The sequence below is a fragment of the Alligator sinensis genome, unplaced genomic scaffold, assembly GCF_000455745.1.
Source record: "Alligator sinensis unplaced genomic scaffold, ASM45574v1 scaffold228_1, whole genome shotgun sequence".
NCBI classification, from domain to species: Eukaryota; Metazoa; Chordata; order Crocodylia; family Alligatoridae; genus Alligator; species Alligator sinensis.
The window spans coordinates 375,593-394,946 of NW_005842044.1; the positions used below are offsets into that span (position 1 = coordinate 375,593).

Below are 19,354 nucleotides of genomic sequence, written 5' to 3' on the forward strand. Positions count from 1 at the left end.
TGTAAAATATCCATCTAGAAAAGGTAAGTCCAGTTTTAATAAGAGATGAGTCTAATTCTTCTAGAATAACATTTGACTTTCTGCAGTTCTACCGAAAAGGTTCATTATCAAAAAATATTGAATTCTCACATACAAAACATCCCAAACAAATTGTGCACCTTGTTTTTTTGAAGCATCTTGTAGGGCAAAAAAAAAAGATTTTTTTCGAGCCACGGCCAAATATGTGACAGAGTAAGTCCTCCTGAAAACACAGTGTCCAGGAAGTTTGGTAGTCCAGGAGACAAGAGGCAGTTAGCATCAGGAAGCTCCCCGCTTCTTTGTCTTGGGATGCCACATTCCTGGACACTGTGTTCCCAGAAGGACTTACTGGCCACATCTACACGAGACGCTGTGTAGTAGCATTGGGTGGCACTAACTGTGACGCAACGCTACTGTGCAGTAGTAACAAGCTGTACTGATTTCGGAGATGATGGTGCTTGTGAGAAAATAGAGTATATAGGGTACTTACTAACTAGTTCTGTGTCTGCATTTTGCAGACTCATAGGCAAGCTGCATAGGCTTGTGCTACTGTACAGTAGTGTCAGAAAAAAACTATGCGGGGACGCTACTATGCAGTAATGCCAGTTGCTGCACCGTCATTTAGTACTTGGTCATGCAATAATAAATGGCTGTGCAGTAACAGCTGCTCAGTCTGCTACTTGTGTAGATGCAGCCACTCTGTCACAGAGAAACTTGTCGCACAAGGTTACGCGCTAGACTTTGGAAGGGTGGTAGCAAGACCTGTTACTTACCTAGTTCTTTACATAAGTTCTTGTAAATAAAGTGGTGTTTCTTCATCACAAACTTCTTGAAGATACTGCCAGCAGCTCACTTGCTGCTTCAGGCACAAACCACAGTGCTAACCCGGTCAGAGTGGCTGAGAACGCATTAACACCAGGACTCTACACCTTCAGCTTGCTGAGCCAGACGCGAGTGGCAGCCATCTTGGCAGCTGCATGGCACGTACAGTGCCTCTAGGCTTGCTGCTGTTCCAATGAAGAAAACACTTTCCCTGCTTAAGATGTGCACCCCAATTTTGGGAGGCTGATTTCAGAGACAGTGGTGCATGGCATTTGTGAGAAAGTAGGGTATAGGGAACTAACTAGTTCTGTCTCTGCATTTTGCAGACTCATAGGCAAGCTTCATTCTATTAAACATGTAAGTTCCCAATGGCAGAAGGGTCAGGAATGCAGTTAAGTGTTGTTTCAAATTACCTTTTCATTATTTTTTGGTAGTTAAGATAGAAGAGCCTCATTATCCTTATAGCAAGGGTAAGGAACCTAAAACCCAGTCAAGTTCTGCACAGAAAATTCAGGCACGTTAATTGCACGTATAGATGTGCCCACTGTATATTTAAAGTTATACATCTCTCATGAAAAATTCAAGTTGCGTCTGTGACCTGGTATTAATTGAAAAAGGAAAACTGTTTAAAAGTTTTAATCTTTTCTTTGTAAAGAATAGGATCATTTTATTTGTAAAAATCAATATCTACATTTTCTTTTTTTTCTTAAGAACTCTCTGTTTCCAATGGTCCTGAAACACAAACTATAAATGAAGAGGAGGATCCGGAAGAACAAGGAGAAGGTAGTGAGGATGAGTGGGAACAAGTGGGCCCCCGCAACAAGTCTTCAGTCACTCGACAGGCTGACTTCGTTCAGACTCCAATTACTGATATTTTTGGTGGTCATATAAGGTATAGTTTTGGTTTTTTTACTTAGTGCATTACTTTATTTTTATTTTGCAACACTGAGAGCCTGAGCTGCATTGTTACCCATAAACTTTAGAGAGAAGATGCATGTCCACTAGTAACTGTGGCTTTATTTCATTACCAGACTTTGAGGGGGTTAAAAGTATACAGTTCACGAAGGCCTGAGAGCTTAACACTATAATTAAAAAAAATAGTTTTACAGAAGAGATTTTTCAAAATATTATGTCTTTGTGTAGTTGAATTCGTAAAGAATTAGAGCGAAGAGTTCATTTGAAGAATGGGTATCACTAGTTGTTCAGGGAAGATGAAGTTAAAGAAGATGCCTGCTTTGCTTATTTACAGTTCCTTTCATCCACAGACTCTAAAGCACTTAATACATAATTAATAGTTAATGTTTACAGGAATCTTGTACACTGGTAAGCTGGAGCACCGTTGGTTTTGCCCAGAGTTGCATGTCCAGTCAGCGAGAGAAAAGGCAATAGAATTCCTAAGTCTTAAAAACAGAAGAAACTTGCTTTTAAAATATAAATAGGAAGTTAAAGACAAAAGAGGCTGTGGGCTTCAAAAATTTAAAACTTTCCAAATTTATTGCAGAAATGAAGGCAATTAGTGAGTTAGTAACACGCGCATGTGATAACGTGTACAGGAAATCAGAAATGGATACTGAAAAAAATGAGTATTACTTATTAAAAAAAGTTATTTAAAAATAATTTAAAAGATAAAATCAGCATAAATACTTGGAGAAGATAAATTCCCAAATAATAAGTGTTAAGAGTTTGAAGAGATTTTTTTAAAAATCTGAGCGCAGACAGTTTGATTGCTAGTGTATCAATCCTTGTGTTGTCAGATATTCAGACGAGAGTTTGGTTGGTGCCTTCCACATGTGAAACACACTAAAATTATTCCTTAGGGATTTGAGTCAGACAGCTGGCAAATAAAAAGACATTTTTCATAGAAGTTGGCAGACAGATGTCTGTACATATTGGCATATTTCCCTATTAATTGGCATGTCCACATACCCAAAGTATTGTCAAATACTTTTGTATATACTGGAAATTTTATATTTGTCATGGCCAGGTTTGTCTGGATCTCTGTATGATTGTTTCATATTTTAGTTAAATGTCAGGGTATTTGGGGAGCACTGCAAGAGCCCATAGAGAAATGAGATAAAATTGAGGGATTAATGAAGGGAATAAATTTTGTACCGAGCAGCAGAGCCACAAGGCCCATTCCCACATCTGTTGTCTCAGTCACCACACCCATCTTATTTAGCCTGCTAACTAGGTCACACAGTAGACCGCAGAAGCAGTATCCCATGTGGAGATTTTGGAAAATTTGCTCCTCTGAGGCTGAAGGTGGAATTAGGAAGCCTTTGAATGCAAAATCTTCAATAGTAGTCCACCAAATAAAAGCATCAGGAGTAGAAAAATGAAATGGAAAACAGCTAAGAAAATACGGCTGAATTGGCACCTTTCTTTTTAGGGGGACTGTAGCTTCTTTTTTAGATTGGTTTGTTGAACTCTTAATTGGGTGTCACTCCAACAAGAAATTTTGGAGTGAGGAGCAGTTCTAATTACTTTCACATAAAGTATGGGGTTGACATCTTCACGAGGTTTCTAATTTTATGTACAAATTGGAATCCTTTAGTGTCTATTGAAATGTGCCACACAGGCAAATCTGCACAAGCAAGTCAGAAGTCCAGTAAAAACGTTCCCATTGTGCGCTCCAACTTTTCTCGCAGATGCCCTGTAATGTGAAAATACTGGTCTGTGTTCGCTGTTGGGGTGGGTGGAGGTTTGAAGTGGGGAATATGCTTAAGGACATTTTAAGAATTGATTTTTATTCACTAGCTGAATCCTCTTAAATGCTATTAGTGCTACTACATTCACAGGATAGTGATGAAAAGAATGCCTTTTCATAAGAAATTCAGTTAAATTATTAAATTTGGGTGCCCCCAAAATTTGCTCTGATCTTCGCAGAAATTGTTGCATATAAACTTTCTTTGGTCAGCTTTATTTAAAGAGATGAGATGCAGTATTTTGCTATAATATAAAAGAATTATTGGTACAGCTAAAGTCTACCAAATTTGTTGCTATGTAATGCAGTATTCTGTGCACTTTTGCAGGAAAGCTATACTTGTAGTTCTAATTCCGTTTGAAAAAACATTTACATTGGAAATTAGCATACTGGAATACTAGCTGCATTTTTAGATGCATCTGATTTTCTGTTTGTTGAGTTAAAAACAGCTACTTTGCAGTAGTTTGTTCTGTTAAATAGTTTGCCAGTTAGAGTGGGTAGAGGAAGGGGTGCCTGAAAACCAGCAAAACTCTTAGACAGTAGAGAATTTGTTTTTTGAAACATCAACCTTGCCATGTGTTAAAGGTTTTGTCCTTATATATAGCCAAGGAGGCAATGCTAACCTGAAATAAAGATGCCACTGTCTTTAGTAGACTCTTCCCCCCTAAAGAATGTGCATTAGCCAGTATAAAGAAGGATTATTTCAAGGTTGGGTCTGAATCAAAGGAGCTATTTTTCCGAGTTTTAAGCTCCCATGTTAATATTCCATCGGTGCTCATGAGGGAGTTCAACATAATGACCGAAATTATGGTTATTTCAAGGCTCTTATTTTCTGAAGGACTATATCAAATTGGGTGGTATCTGACTGTAGAAAACACACTTGCATTCCATGTGGGTTTTTAATATCAGAGAAAGGACCATCTTCCAAATAAAAAGTTAAGATCTTTGTGATTAGATATAGCTTCAAATAATATGAAAATTAATAAAAATTCAAATTGTACAGTCTTTGCAAAATAATGCAGTATCTCACCTCACAAATAATTAAACTACTTGCAAACTGTTTATTTCATATTGGGTCTGAAACTGTTTCAGCTTCCCAGATATTAATAGGAAGTCTGTTGTAATACTTCAAGGCAAAAATGCCAAAAGCTTTTAGCCTTCAATTTATATTCAAGACAAACTAGCAAATGTGGCTGCAAAATGTCTATGGAAGACAAAGAAAAAGCAAGCCTTAAAGCAGTCTTGTTTTATATTGTTAAAGAGCATGCAATAAGAAAATTTGCGTAAAAACATTGCTTAACTTCACTGGTACTCTGTAAGAGAGACTGTAAAAATGAAATATTTAGATCCAGTTAGATTTCTCAGAACAACTTCATAAAACGAATAGATGAGCATTCGTGTCTGCCTGTTTAAGTATCTGTTCTAAGATATTTAAGTATCCATTCTGATAATATTTACAATTTTCAAAACCCACACATGATCACTGAGAAATTAAAATGACATTCTCTGTTTTGAGCTGTTTCGTAAGCGCCAAATATCCTCTGCAGTAACTTTCAACCGTTTATCTTGGAGCTATGCATATTCCACAAAACTGCAGCCATTGTCGCAGTTAAGAACATAGCAGATTCGAGACCATTGCCAATTTACTCATGCCAGTAGATCATGCAGCTTTATTTTCAACATCTGATTACAGACAGCTTGGGAAATAGGATTGGGAAATAAACAGCAGGCCATGATAATGTCTGTATCTTGATAAATTTCATTCACTGTTCACATAACTACTCCCCACTCTGGGCTTTTTTTGTTTTTTTTAATCAAATCAGTCTGTTTCTGATGTGAAGAACAAGTAGACTAGTTATACCTGAAAACTTCACTGAGACAGATTTTAAAATAGTGTGAAGTCCCAAAACCAACAGTAGTTCTGTAGATTTAAGCATAATGCTTTATGTGTAAACACAGTACTTAAACAGTTCCTTTTCTTTAGTTGTCAAAGAGTTATTTTTTCCTGTGTTAAATTGAATGCAAGTGTTTTCAGATGATGTGGGTATCGCTGCCTGTTTTTGGGCAGCAATACCCAGGTGAAATTCTTTAAAAGAAATTATTTAACAGATTCAGCTATCATGCGCTCTTACAATTTTGCCAAATACTGTTCTCAATTCTTGCATAAATTCCCTTATTTCTTGCATAAATACAAAGATATAACATAATTATGCATGTTGTTAACAAATATTAAAATCAAATGATTTTCAAATGTATTATAGCACAGCCTAGTTCTTGAAACTGAAGCTTATCTCTTTATGTCTGTGTGGTCCTCCCCCCCCCCAAAGTGATTAAAGAATGCACGAGTAGGTGCATAGGCTTGTTTCCATATCCTTTTATGTACTGCTCTGCTGTTAAAAAATGGTAATAATAAATATAGTTTTTGACCTTTTTACTTTCCATAGATCTGTTGTTTACCAGCAAAGTTCTAAGGAGTCTGCTACTCTGCAGCCTTTTTTCACTCTGCAACTGGATATCCAGTCTGACAAGATACGCACAGTTCAGGATGCCTTGGAAAGCTTGGTAGCAAGGGAGTCTGTCCAGGGTTACACCACAAAAACCAAACAAGAGGTGCCTTGTGTTTTTGGTTGATTTTTTTTTTTTTTTTTTTTTTTCCATCTGTTGCCTGAACACTAATCCTTAAACGAGGTGTTGACCTTTCAAAATATGCTGCAAGGGTGACGCGTTGTTCATGTTTAATAAGTGTAGTCAGGGTCACTCAGACCAGATGACGTGCTAATTCCATTGAATGAAATGATTGACTGTAAATTGGTATATTTCTTGGATTGGTCTAATAATTGGTTAGAGATTTCTTTTAGGTAAAAATGGAAATTAAATTACTATATGAAATGACTAATAATATGTTCTGTTATGGAGAAAACCACTTTCAAATAATTCAAAGCACTAATGATAATTCCTGGGTTGCCAGACACTCAAAGCGAGAGAGAAATAATTCTTCATAATATTGAATGAGTATTTCCTGGCGTTTGAAGAAAGTATTTTATAATATAAGAGCCTTGTGAATCAGAACAGTGATTGCTCTGTGTTTGCTTCCTCTGGTCAGTTTGGAAGGAATTACTGTGGTGTATGGCCAGAAGAGGTTTTCAAACCTTTTTGCAGTGTAGACAGTACTCTAAATGTACAGAAAATGCGTTGTTAAATCCATTTCCATGTGTGACTACCAAACCACTTACCATACTTTTCACAGTAGCACAAAATCCTTATGAAATCTAGAATAATTGTTCATGTTAAGACCTGACCTCTGCTTGCTGCAGTTTGGGCGCTTTTGGTGCAGAATTAAAGACCAAATTATTTTGGTTTTAGTTTTCCTCACAGCACTCCTTACCCTTTTCTACTACTTGTGTTCAAGGTTCATAATAACTTTAAATAGGGCAGGCAGCACAGGGGGGTCCCTGAGAATATAGGTTTATTTTTCACATACATACCGTCTTTGTATCTCTTACCTATCATTTGGATGAACATGCCATATAAAAAATGTTATTGCATTTTGAGAGAGGATGCAAAGCTTTAAAAATTTCCCTAGGTATGCAGACATATTTTGGCTAGATTGTGTGTCATATACACCAACTGGAGTTTAATGTGGGAGAATATTCCTTCAGTTGTCTTGAGGATTTCTTCTAATGTGGAAGGAACATTTGCAGTGAAAGCTCACTGTGATTTTACCACATGCGTTTTGTTTTGCTAGGCACTCGCTTTTGGTTTTTGCTGCAGATGGTTTTGGTGCTAGAGGTTTCGTCTGGCTTGTTTCAGTCTGGGTGGAAATAAAACCATTCAGAGATGCCTAAAGAAATTCAGGAAAAATAGCAGTTTGTTTTATTACACGTTGTAGTTAAAACATTGGACACACAGGTTTATAGGACCTTACAGGTGGTGATTCTCAAATTGCCCTTGTGAGGAAGAGAAGCATTTCACCCATATTTTCTGGATGAATAAAACTGAACTCTTAATGGAGATCAAAGGCCGTGTCAGTTAATCAGAGTTTCAGAAGCTCCTGGATCTATGTCCTGTCTTTAGAATTTACCTGCCTAAAATTACTATAGCTAAGAAAAGTTCAGTCCTTCCTGCTGTTATTTCTGTGGAAATTCCCCAGGAACTTAATGATGGTTTCCGTCCTCTCTCCCCCCCCCCTCTCTCTCTCTAGGGTGGGAATACTGAAGTGTCATCTTGGCACGTGTTAAAAGCTATACTTATATTTACTTTTAATTTTCCCCCCAAATATCTTAAAATAAAATTGCATCATAATACACAGTGAGGTCGTCATCAACTCCCTCTGGCTGTGAATACATGAATGGCTACTCCAGGAAAACCCAGTTGCCCAAAGGCTTAAAAGAGAGGAAGGGGGAACAAATAAAAAAAAAAAAATTGTGGCTATCTGACAACCCCTTGAGCAAAGGGTAAGTCTGCCCTAACCCAGGAAACTTTACCCCAGCTCCATTCCAAGGTAATTTTGTCCTGCTGCAGCTGTATGTACACACATTCCCTGAAGCAGTTGCCTTCAGACATTTGTCTCAAGCATGTTCCAGTGCTGTTGGGCAAGTTCATTCATGTAGCCAAAACTTCAGATTTTCCCGCATCTGATCTGCTTTTCTTCCTGTATTTTGTACCAGAGTGACATAAATGTAGTTTGCAAGAAACAAGCCACTTAAAATCCATATTTCCCTCACACACTTCATGTAAATTATACTATTGATGTATAAATTCAGTGCCTAGTGCAGGGGTAGGCAACCCCTGGCACGGGTGCCTGAGCATGGCGCACAAAGGCATTTTTGCTTGGCACGCGCGGCGTGGGGCAGATGGCAGGGAAGGGGCCGGGGCTGCACTTCCTCAACAAGGATCAGGCCTTCGTGGTTCCCCTGCCATCCGCCCCTGACGCATCAACATCTTACAGGTTGAGGTTGCAGCTGTTTTTGGTACTCTGCCCAAAAATGTTGCCAACACTTGGCCTATTGTTTTGTTTTTTGTTTTGTTGGGATTTTTTGTTGTTGTTCTTAAGGATGCTGCAAGTTTTGGAAAAAGCTGCATTAGCAAAATTAGAGTGTTCTTTTCTGCTGATCCTCTTAAATGCTCGTCATTTAAAAAACTTAGGCTGTTTAATTGTAATTTTCTGCCCAGAAGATGGTATTTAAAAGTAAATAAATAAAATGAAGTGGAACTAGAGCTCTGGAATGGAATAGTGGTTTGTTGCTGTATGCCTGTTATGAGCATAATTTGTTGTATCTTGTGGCAAAAGAACTAGATGATTTGCAGCTTATTGCTTCTGGTTTCACAAATGAAATTGTGTTAACTTGTTAAAATGCATTCTTAGTTGCAGTTTAAAAGCACTTACTGTTTTCTATATTGAGATTTTAAAGACATGTTGGCTTGGATCCTCTGTTATAGCTCTAATGTTTTGTATCTAGGTGGATAAAGCTGCCTATTATTTAAGTATATGATAATTTTCAGGAAAGGTGGTGTATAAAGAATACACACTGGTGCTTCTTACATATTTTAAAAGATACTGGAGGTTTAGCATGTTGCTTCTGCTTTATCCTTGGCAACAGGAAGTGCTTAATCAGTGATCACCTGTTTATGCCAAATCTATTTGCTCATGTGGAGGGAGGGAGGGAAAATCTCCTCTTCTGCTTGTGGGAGGATATCAGGTTTTATATCCAAGAAATTCTTGTCCAAACCAATTTCGGAGAACCTTAAGGATTACTTAAAATTTGGCAGAGTAAAGTAATTATAATCTACATGCCACTATGGACCAGTTACGTTTCAAGCACAGCTAAGCCAGCCCAGACCCACCATGGGATAAAGAACCAGTTTCCTAAAAGATATGCTCGCTGCAACTCCATTTTAAGAAATTGTTTGCCATCGACATAAGTAAAGGTACTGCTTTTTTCTGTAAATGTACCATCTTCATATTAGTGAGAACCAGCAAGCATTTTTCTAAGGTGGACCAAATTTTCTGCTAGCAAAATTTGCCCAGATAGTGACAATGGACTGTGAAAAGTGTTAAATGTTTGTTCTCAGTTAAATTTGGAGAATTTGTAAACAAATGAAAATATCAAATTAATAAAGTGGGGTTGTTTTAACGTTTTAATTACTTGGATGTATGTATAAATTACTTGCCTATATCCATCTAGTTTCATTTTTTTAATTAAGTTCTTACGCTCCAAAGAGTGTTTTTTCACAAAAATCTTACTGTTGGTTTGAAAGCTTCTGTGACTGGCAGTCATGAAGGTGGTCTGTTTTTAGGTAGCCTAGAAAAGACTGAGAGCTCACCTGTTTCTAGTAGGAGCCCCTAAGATGGCATTTTAAATATTCCAAGTATTGTATAGCGATTCGCTTGCTTTAGCATGATAATATATTAGACTAATCCGTTAATTGAAATAGCTTAACTAATTATCACTACCCTTCATTTTTTAGGTCTTCTTTAAGTGCAGTTTCAGTGTAGGAAAGGGTTTAGGATCCTCAATAAAGCAGCAGCATTTTGTAATTTTTTTATGAGAAAAGGGGAATATAGTAAATACGTCAGTGTGCTGAGGATGGTCTTTAAGATTGAAGGATTCCTGTTGTGATTGAAGAAATAGTTCAGCTGTTGGAGCTAGCATTTCAATGGAAAATAGAGAGTTATGTTCAGGAACTTCAGTAAAATGATACAACATTCAAACCATTTATCAAAGTGTTCACAGTAGCCATAATTGGGAGCAAATTGTTTACAGAACATTATACTTAAAATAAGTGTAGAAATGGGTGTTTACACTTATTTATTGTAGAATTCTGTCTTTATTCACACAGAATTTTTCTTTTTACTTAAGACATCGCAGGATTTGATGTGTTAAATTGCTTTTTCAGCTCTTCCCATGGCAAATAGTATGTCTTAGTTTAAAAAAACTCTGTTAAGTCCTAGGTATTGAAATGTATGCAGAATTATAATGTCACTTCATTAAGTCTCAGCGTTTGAAGGTGTAGTAAACTTAAGCCTTTATGAAGGAAAAATTATGGAGAAAAATCAAACATGAATGGGTCCATTGACTGCACTGTATGTAAGTCATGGATGATAATATGCTTTTTAAGAAGAAAAGTATAAAGTATTAAAAATCAAATAACGTAAGTTGCCACGGCCATATAATAATGGTGGGATTTTTAAACCACGAAATACAATCTGCAAAGCGTGTTCAAAGTTAAGATTAAAAATCAACCTGAACACACTTCTAAGGTCAGTTGTTGTAAAGCTTTCAAGTATTCTAGCTGTATTCATGATGGAGCTGAAAGGCTGTCCTCTGAAACTTTGTCTATTGACTGTAAAAACTTCCTTGCAAGTAGAATATGCCAGTTTGAATTGGTATTACTATTACCTCTAGTTTTTGACTGTATTAGTAATACTGCAGAGGTTGGCAGTTGGCTTGCAGGAACATTCATAAAGAAATGTTGCTGAAGTCATTTCCCTATTTTTTTGTATTTATTCCACATTTAACACGATACAAACTTACAAGGAGCCTACTTTAGGTAAGGTTCCTGTTCCAGAGATCCTAAACATCCCTCGACTGTAATTTTTGAAGGATTATCCTTTAACTTTAATATTAAAATGAGGTAAGGTCCAGCACATCTTTATATGTTTTCTTTTTTGTTGTTTTGTTAGGTGGAGATCAGTCGAAGAGTGACTTTAGAAGAGCTCCCTCCTGTGCTTGTTTTGCACCTCAAACGATTTGTGTACGAGAAAACTGGTGGATGCCAGAAGCTTATCAAGAATATTGAGTACCCTGTTGACCTGGAAATTAGTAAAGGTGACGTTTTTTCAGTAGAACTTTGTTTTTGAGGAAAAGGGAATTTAACGGTTTCCAAGGGATGGTAACAGCTTCCTTCAGCCTCCCTATGAGACTTGATTTTTCTCTTCATGCTGGTTTCTACACTTGCATCGATCTATTTATTGTCTCTAGTGGGTTATGGAATAGAGAAGATCCCACACAACTTACTGATTCGTTTTGATGCACTGGCTGGGGGAGTAGCTAGTTGATTGCACGATTTCACAATGATTACACTCTTAATTCATACAACACAATTTTACTTTAAAATTTTTTGCTACACATATAACACTGCTTGGCTTTAAGAAATACCACAAACATTAAGAACACAATAATTACATATATCAGAAACAATGCTCCGAATGCACTTCCTTCCCAAACAATGCTATAAGAATTAGTATTAGAAAAACAACTACAATTACAACTAAAAGTTAAATTTGAATCAATACTATTATTTTCATGATATACTTACAATCCTAGAATTCCGAGAAGCCAAACACCTAGATACGGTTTCATTCCTCAGTAGTACAAATTAATGGGTTGGCCTCAGTAGTACGGTTCAATGGGCTGGCCTCAGCAGTGATAGGACTAAGTCCCCTTCCTTCAGTCCCTTTCGGGCGCTCTGCAGCTTCAGCGTGAACTAAGAGATTCGTGTTCATGGAGAGGCTGGTTCAGGTGATCAGTCTGATCCGGCCTACACTTGCGATTCTTCCTTCGTTGTTTTGCAAGTGAAGTCACCTCCAAATTGGAAGAGTAGGTTACAGTTTTTATTGAGTGAGTTGCTGTCTAGGGCCCCTCCTACCCAAACCTGTCACTACTCCCAAATTTGGGCTCGGATCTTACTTTACAGCTTTTTTTGCTTGGTAATTAGTTTCTTTTGTTGATCGTTTTAATTACTTTGGGGAACTTCCATACCACTGCAAGTGACCTTTTCTTTCCAATTTTTTTTTCAAAGGCCCTAGTGTTTGATCTCTCGGAATTCGGGATATTTGCTTAAGGGTCATTTTTAGGTTCTCTTTGTTAAAGGCCTCTAAAGTTAAATTTTCAAGAGTTAAGACTTTGAGCAAAGTCAGGACCTTCTGCACGTAGACCAAAACAATGGCCTAGATAAGAAGATGAATCTTGTCTTCTTCCTAAACTGGCTAATGGGCAACTATTACAAACATTCAAACTATTTCATTCAATATGACATTTATTAGTTAGGGAAAAACATTATAAAGCTTCTTCATTTTTACTCGTATCTTAAGATGCTTTGGCTTCACAAAGTACAGGTATGTGAGAGAGAGAGTGCTCATGTGTACTTTATTTTTTATTTTTTGTCCAAAAAGCTATTCACACTATTCTGTGAATCAGTTCATATTGTCCTGTAGTATTATGCTCCCTGTAATGTTCTAATCATCTGATGCATTTACTTCAGCAGACTGTTTTTCGTTAATTGCTAAAACATATTACAGGGATTAACATTTAGAGCCTGAAAGCTCTGGGTCATCAGGGCCATCCTTTTTGGCAAGCTAGCCACACATTAGCTCCACTCTAATCCCCCCCTTACCTGATCTGCTACTGTGATCTCTGCTCCTTGCCCTGCCACCGTGCTGCCTCCTCCCTTCCTGTGTCATTTCCAGTACTCATGCCACAGGCTGGCAACCCGTACTCTAGGCCGCGTAGGTCATGGAAAACAAGCAACTATTATATCTCAGGCAGGATTTGAAATTCATAGGCTCACCCTCTTACCCACTGTCAACTTGACTGCGAGACAACTTTCTCACTTCCCCTGTTTCTCCCAACTTTTCCCCACTGTCTTTCAGTATTACTCCTGCAAAGCCCCACAAATGTGAAGGCCTGCAGCCACAGAAATGTTTCCTGTGCCTTGTGCCAGCAGAGGGAGGTTTCAGCCATTCTTTGCAGCTGATCTGAGAGGCTTTAATGGCGAAACTCTTCTGGACTGTTTTAGAAATAAATGCTTTAGACCTATGTGGACACTAACCTTTTTAGCTTACTAAGTACTGCTTTTATTATTATTTTTTTTTACAGAGCTATTATCTCCAGGTGTGAAAAGTAAGATTTTTAAAGGCCAAAGAACCTACCGGCTCTTTGCAGGTATTAAGCCGTTTGTCTTGTCATCCCAAAAATATTGCATTACAAATAGGAATACAGGTTGTGTAAACTATGGACTGTCTTCTGAATTGGATTACATCTTATGTGGACATTAAGTTCCAGCACAGAGTGCCATATATAGATTGCTAAATATTTCTGTTGTGTGATCACTTGATACACTGTTTAAACTTCTGTCTAAAGTGATATATAATTGCACTTCTGTAGAAGATCCGCCCCGTAGACTATTTGTTAGGCATTTGTTACTATGAAAGAATCCAGACAGAAAACCTGAGATTAAGATGTGTATAGATAACTGACTACTGTGTTTTAGTAAAGGTCCTATTCAGTTTTCTCTCATTTTTATTAATTTAAGTATCAGTACTTCTGTATGTATTTGTGGTCTGTTTTTTGTTGTTTAAGCAATGGGGTGATGCAGATTGTAAGATATAACTGTTGACTAATTGTCACTGGTAACATGCAGCTTCGCTAGTAAATAAATCTTACATGGCCAGAAGCATATCTACAATTTGAACAAAGCTGTGCATAGCATATTTCATACATACAGGGCAACTTCTGAAAAGTCTTATAAAATGTAGCTTTGATGTTGATTCCATTGTGTTATTTTGAATGCTCCCTTATCAAAGTATAAATCCAGTGCCTAGTATGTTGTTTTTATTTTTTGACTATATTGCGAGTTCTGAGAGAAGTTGTATTCATTAACAAGCACAGAAGGATGTTCTTTTCTGCTTGTGCTGTTAAATGCTTATTACTTTAAAAAAATAGGCTATTTAATTGTAAATTTCTTCAGTAATAAGGATTGGAAGAAGTTTTAAATATTCAGAAGGAGCATTTTAATGTTAAACAAGATTTGCACCTGCCTATTTGTATTGGCGTTAGACGGGTGGCTGGGGGCTGGAGCTTCTCACTAAGTCACCTGTTCTGTTCCATTTCTAGTGGCCTTATGTAATTTTAGGACTTGGATCTAGTTCTAGGACTAATTGGGTTATTGGGCGGGGAGGGGGAGGCATTGTACCGTTGAAACGGTACCTTTCATCACTGTAAAAGGGTGTGCGACATTTCTGGTAAGGTAAACAAAACTCTGGCTTGCATCCATAGATACTTCTCAGGTAAATCCCAGGATGTCATCCTCCCGCTGTACTCGGCCTTGGTGAGGGCACAGCTGGAGTACTGCATCCAATTCTGGGCTCCACAATTCAAGAAGGATGTGGAGAAGCTTGAGAGAGTGCAGAGGAGAGCCATGTGCATGATCAGAGGGCAAGAGAAACAGGCCTTATGATGAGAGGCTGAGAGCCATGGGACTCTTCAGCTTGGAAAAGCGCAGGCTCGGGGGGGAGCTGGTGGCAGCTTATAAGTATGTTAGGTGTGTGCGTCAGGATCTGGGGGAACATCTGTTTACCAGAGCATCCCAAGGAAAAATTTGGGTCATAAAATCCTCCGTGACCATTTTAGGTTGGACACAAGGAAAAATTTCTTTACTGTCCGAGCCCATAAGGCCTGGAACAGACTCCCTCCAGAAGTGGTGCAGGCACCTACTCTGGACTCTTTAAAGAAACGTTTGGAAGCTTATCTTGCTGGGATCCTTCGACCCCAGCTGACTTCCTGCCCCTGGGGCAGGGGGCTGGACTCGATGACCTTGCAAGGTCCCTTCCAGCCCTAACGTCTATGAATTTCAGTCCGCAGTGTTGCCTTTCCAGCACTTTTCATGTGAACAGTGTTAACTAATGAGATTAATTTTTACATATTAAAATTTGCTGTTTTAGAATTAAATCATTTCTTTATAAAAATATCACCAGAGATTTTTCTGCTGAAGGACAGCAATATATACCCTTGTATCTCAGGAAAATTTGTGATACTATCCATTTTAAGAACTTCTGAAATACACCCACGTTTAAATGCAGTAGGCAAAGCCTAGCTGGTTTGTCTCACTTAAAGTATACTAACATACATTTGCCCTCATAGAAGTGCAAACCAAGTCACTACTTAAGGTGCAGTTTTCTTCTGAAAGAGTTGACTATAAAAATGGCTCTCATTGTATTCAGGAATGCACTTTAATGACACAAAGTGCATACATTTTTACTTTGTTTTTTTAACACTGCAGAGCCCATCACAGTTTATAGAATGAGCAGAGTTCTGTTTCCTTTTGAACATTATTATAATTGCATGCTAATATTCAGACACTTGCATCTGTGTGACTTCAGTAAAGAATCAGGGCACCAGTGGTTTGTGAGAACAAAATGGCTTGCTATAGGTTGTACATAGAGAACTTGACCTGCTTCTCGGAACACTTGGTGCACATGAGCGTAATATCAGAAGGAAGACAGCGTGGCACCGTGTTGCAATTGCTGGAGTGGCAGTTAACAGACCAGAGCTGTGCCCTGAGCACTTTTGATAAGGAAACTATTGAGAACTGAAATGTGAAACTTCCACAGAGCTCTTTTTATAGGAATAGTCTTCAGGTTAGAACTGGACTTAAAGCAAAACCAAAAATGGTTTCTTTTCATAGTGTCGTTATTATGTTTATAAGAGAGAAATATTTTGAACAGAGTGTTCTGGCTTTGCAGTGTTGCATGATGTCCTCTCCTTGTACGTAAAGACTGGAGGTTTTATGATAAGATACGGAGGAAGGTTGACTTAGTATTTGGTATTGAACCAGCTCAATGACTCAGAAAGTTTCTGTGTCAGTCAATACTTGCGTTCAGACATGGATTCTTCTAGTGGGAAGTTAAATCCTGAATTCTTTGTTTTGCAGTTGTGTATCATCATGGAAACAGCGCAACTGGTGGCCATTACACTACAGACGTCTTCCAAATTGGTCTTAATGGCTGGTTACGCATTGATGACCAGGCTGTTAAAGTGATAAATCAGTACCAGGTGGTGAAGCCGTCTGCTGAACGCACAGCCTACCTCCTGTACTATCGCCGAGTTGACCTGCTGTGAAACTTCCCTCTCTATGCTGCGTGTGCAAGATACCTGCTTTGTAGAACGCCAACTATCACTAACTTTTTTCCTCCTGTAAATGCTCTTTTGAGTGAATCCTTTTTTTTCCCCTTGCAACTATGGGATAAAGTGAAAAAGGAAACTACCTTGGGGTTTGTGCACAACATAGCTTGTGTGTTGACGTTTGACTTTATAGAATGAAGTCATTTGGTTGAAAGACTCAGTCTCGTGAATCACACAAAATAATGAATTAAGGCTGAATCCTAAGATAATAAAAGGGGATTTGAATTCGATTCCCACCTTCTAATTGCGTAGTAGAAGAAAACCCTGCACCAGCAACAAAACTTGTAGATTTCTGTGAAAATAAGTTTTATCTTTACTTAAAGCACCCTTTGCTTCCCCAATAGTTTTTGATAAATGGTAACATATGAGCCAGGGAGTATCAGGAGGAAATGGTCCTGTGTGCTTCAAAACAATGTATAAAAGTACCAAATGCAGAGTTGCTGGTTCCTAATAGGAAAACACATTTTAATAATTGTGCGATGAAACTGCTTAAGTACACATTGCAGATCAAATATTTGGAGTTAAGATGTTAGTCTATATAGATGGGTGATTGTAACTTTATTGCTATTAAGAGATTTCAAACTGCATTTATGCTTCTGTGTACATGAGATTTAAAAAAAATGGGCAAAATAATGAAGATATTTCTTTAAGTCTGCTTTGTTTAATTTTGCTGTCTGCTCTCCTATAATGTTGAGTTCCTAATTGTACACAGTTTAGTGATATCTAGGAGTATAAAGTTGTCGCCCATCAATAAAAGTCACAAAGTTGGTTTAAAGCTGTGTGCACGTTTCCTTGACCATGAGCATAAATTTCAACCTTGGGAACTCCAGTCTAAAATTATATGTTATGGTGACTTGGAAAACGCTATGCAGCACTCATGCACTGTGACATTTTGCACTATGCAGAGTATAGTTGCGGGAAATTGTTTTTCTATCCTGCAAAATGTTGCAGATTCAAACGTTTTTCCTGTTCCACGTGGAGGTGAAATTGACTTTTAGCAGGTTTTTGTGGAGAAATCCTTTTTACCCCAAAACAGCCAGTAGCCTTGTGGCTAAGAGCAGTTCTCCAGGACGTGGAAGACCCAGGTCCAGGTCCTGGTCTGCAGGAGTGACAGTGGGGACTGGATCTCTTGGTTTCAGATGTTCCATTGTGTGTAAATATTCACTTGATCAAGAAGCAGCTGGTTGTGTAGCCGTGTGATAGATCACTGGCCTGGTATGGTAGATCTACCTTCAAGTCCCTGGTGTTATTCAGGTAGCTTAGAAACTCAAACCTAGTTCTTCCATATGTCTGGTGAATGCTTAAACTCGGTTCCAGAGCAGATGCATTTTTGGTTTGCAGATGCGTCTTTCTCTGATTTTGGCCAGAAAATTTCTATTAAACTTTGTCAACAAAATAAGGGGGTGGGGGGAGATGAAAAAGGTCCTGTCTGGCTCTGAAGCTTGTAAGCCCTATTTTGAGACTTCAGTGCTTCCTCCTTCCTCCTGGGGGTTATGACACACAGTGACATGATGGTGACAGAAGCACAGTTAAAATCCAGTTGGAAGCATTGATTTTTTTATTTTAATTTTTTTTTAAGGTAGCATCAGACCAATTCTATCAAAGCATTAAAAAAAAAAAAAGAAAGAAAGAAAGAAAAGCTTTATTTTTTCTGCCTTGTTTTTGAAAGGGAAGTAACTGCATTTTATTTATAAACCTTAGACACTTGCATTCCAATGAATTCTCAGGACACACTTACTTTCTCTGGGATAGGTAGGGCTGCTGGTCTCAATCCCATTTTCTGTGCTGCCTGCTGTCTTTGGAAAGATCTCTCTACATGAACATGCAAGAAGATTCTCTTCCCTTTTAACCTGTCTACATGTTGAGAGCTTAGTCCTTAACATGAGATCTGGTGTTTTTGTGGTAGCTTATGAGTTTTCTCAATAAAAGAGCAATAATTAAATGGCAGCTTGACTTTATGAAGGATGCCCTCAGCATCTGCTTCAGAGGCAGCGTAGGAGTAGTTAATTACAGTTGCATCATGCAGAATATCTCCTAGGGCCCAATCCAAAGGAGCGCATAATTTTTTTTCACTGATAGCTATCAGGCTCTGAGATCTATGCGGGCACTCGGAGAGGAGCATTAACATTTCCAATTTCAGCTTTAAGAACTGTTAATGCTTGCTGAGTCGATAGAGCTGTGATTTGAGATTTCAGCTGAGAGAATTGATCTCGAGTCGGAGAGGAGGTTGAAAAGAACGCAGTCCCGTGGATCTCCAGCAATACTGTATCTTTTTTTACGTAAAATAAAAGTTTCAACTACTAAATGTTTCCTTCATTAGCTGCAGGTGTTTTACAAATCACTCATTAGTCAAATGATTTGGTGTCATTAGAAGAGAATCTTATTTTAGATTATATAAAAGCAAGTTATGTCTACCCTATATCATTTGCCACAATAGTAGGGATGCGAGCCAATATGTTTGCCCTAGCAGAAGGCTTGCATTTGGCTGTTCTGCACTTTGCATCTTGAGCTGTCAGATTTTGCTGTGTGTTGTTTCTTTGGTAGTGGGTATCTCCTGAAGCCAGAAATGGGGGGGGGGGTCTTCTGACCTTCGTATACACCATGTGCATGATGAGTGCTTTGGATGCAAGTTAACATGTGGATATTCGTTTGAGTTCATCCCTAAGTTCCAGCAAAGGTTTGTCAAAATTGAAACGTGTGGTGAAGACAGTTTGTTTTCATAGACATTCCACCAGAAACTGAGTCATTTTCTATCAAAAACTTGCATTTTTTTCCTCCCTGAACAGCTTGTGTTATTGCTGGAGTGCCCAGGCTCCTGCCTCCTTGCTAGATAGATTGCCACAGATCT

At 38.2% G+C, this 19,354-nt stretch overlaps 1 protein-coding gene across 2 annotated transcripts in view; it reads left to right on the top strand.

The window, feature by feature from the left end:
- Positions 1-17,317, top strand: part of USP10 (ubiquitin specific peptidase 10) — a 52,990-nt gene extending 35,673 nt beyond the window's left edge. Inside the window, exons 10-14 of one of the 2 annotated variants that reach the window (XM_025203094.1) lie at positions 1,552-1,732; positions 5,989-6,154; positions 11,229-11,373; positions 13,423-13,488; positions 16,256-17,312. In XM_025203094.1, coding sequence (XP_025058879.1) covers positions 1,552-1,732; positions 5,989-6,154; positions 11,229-11,373; positions 13,423-13,488; positions 16,256-16,443 — 746 coding nt within the window. In that variant the 3' untranslated portion in view covers positions 16,444-17,312. Of the gene's footprint in view, positions 1-1,551; positions 1,733-5,988; positions 6,155-11,228; positions 11,374-13,422; positions 13,489-16,255 lie in introns of both variants that reach the window. The other variant, XM_025203095.1, reaches the window with a different exon arrangement.
- The last annotated feature ends 2,037 nt before the right edge of the window (positions 17,318-19,354 follow it).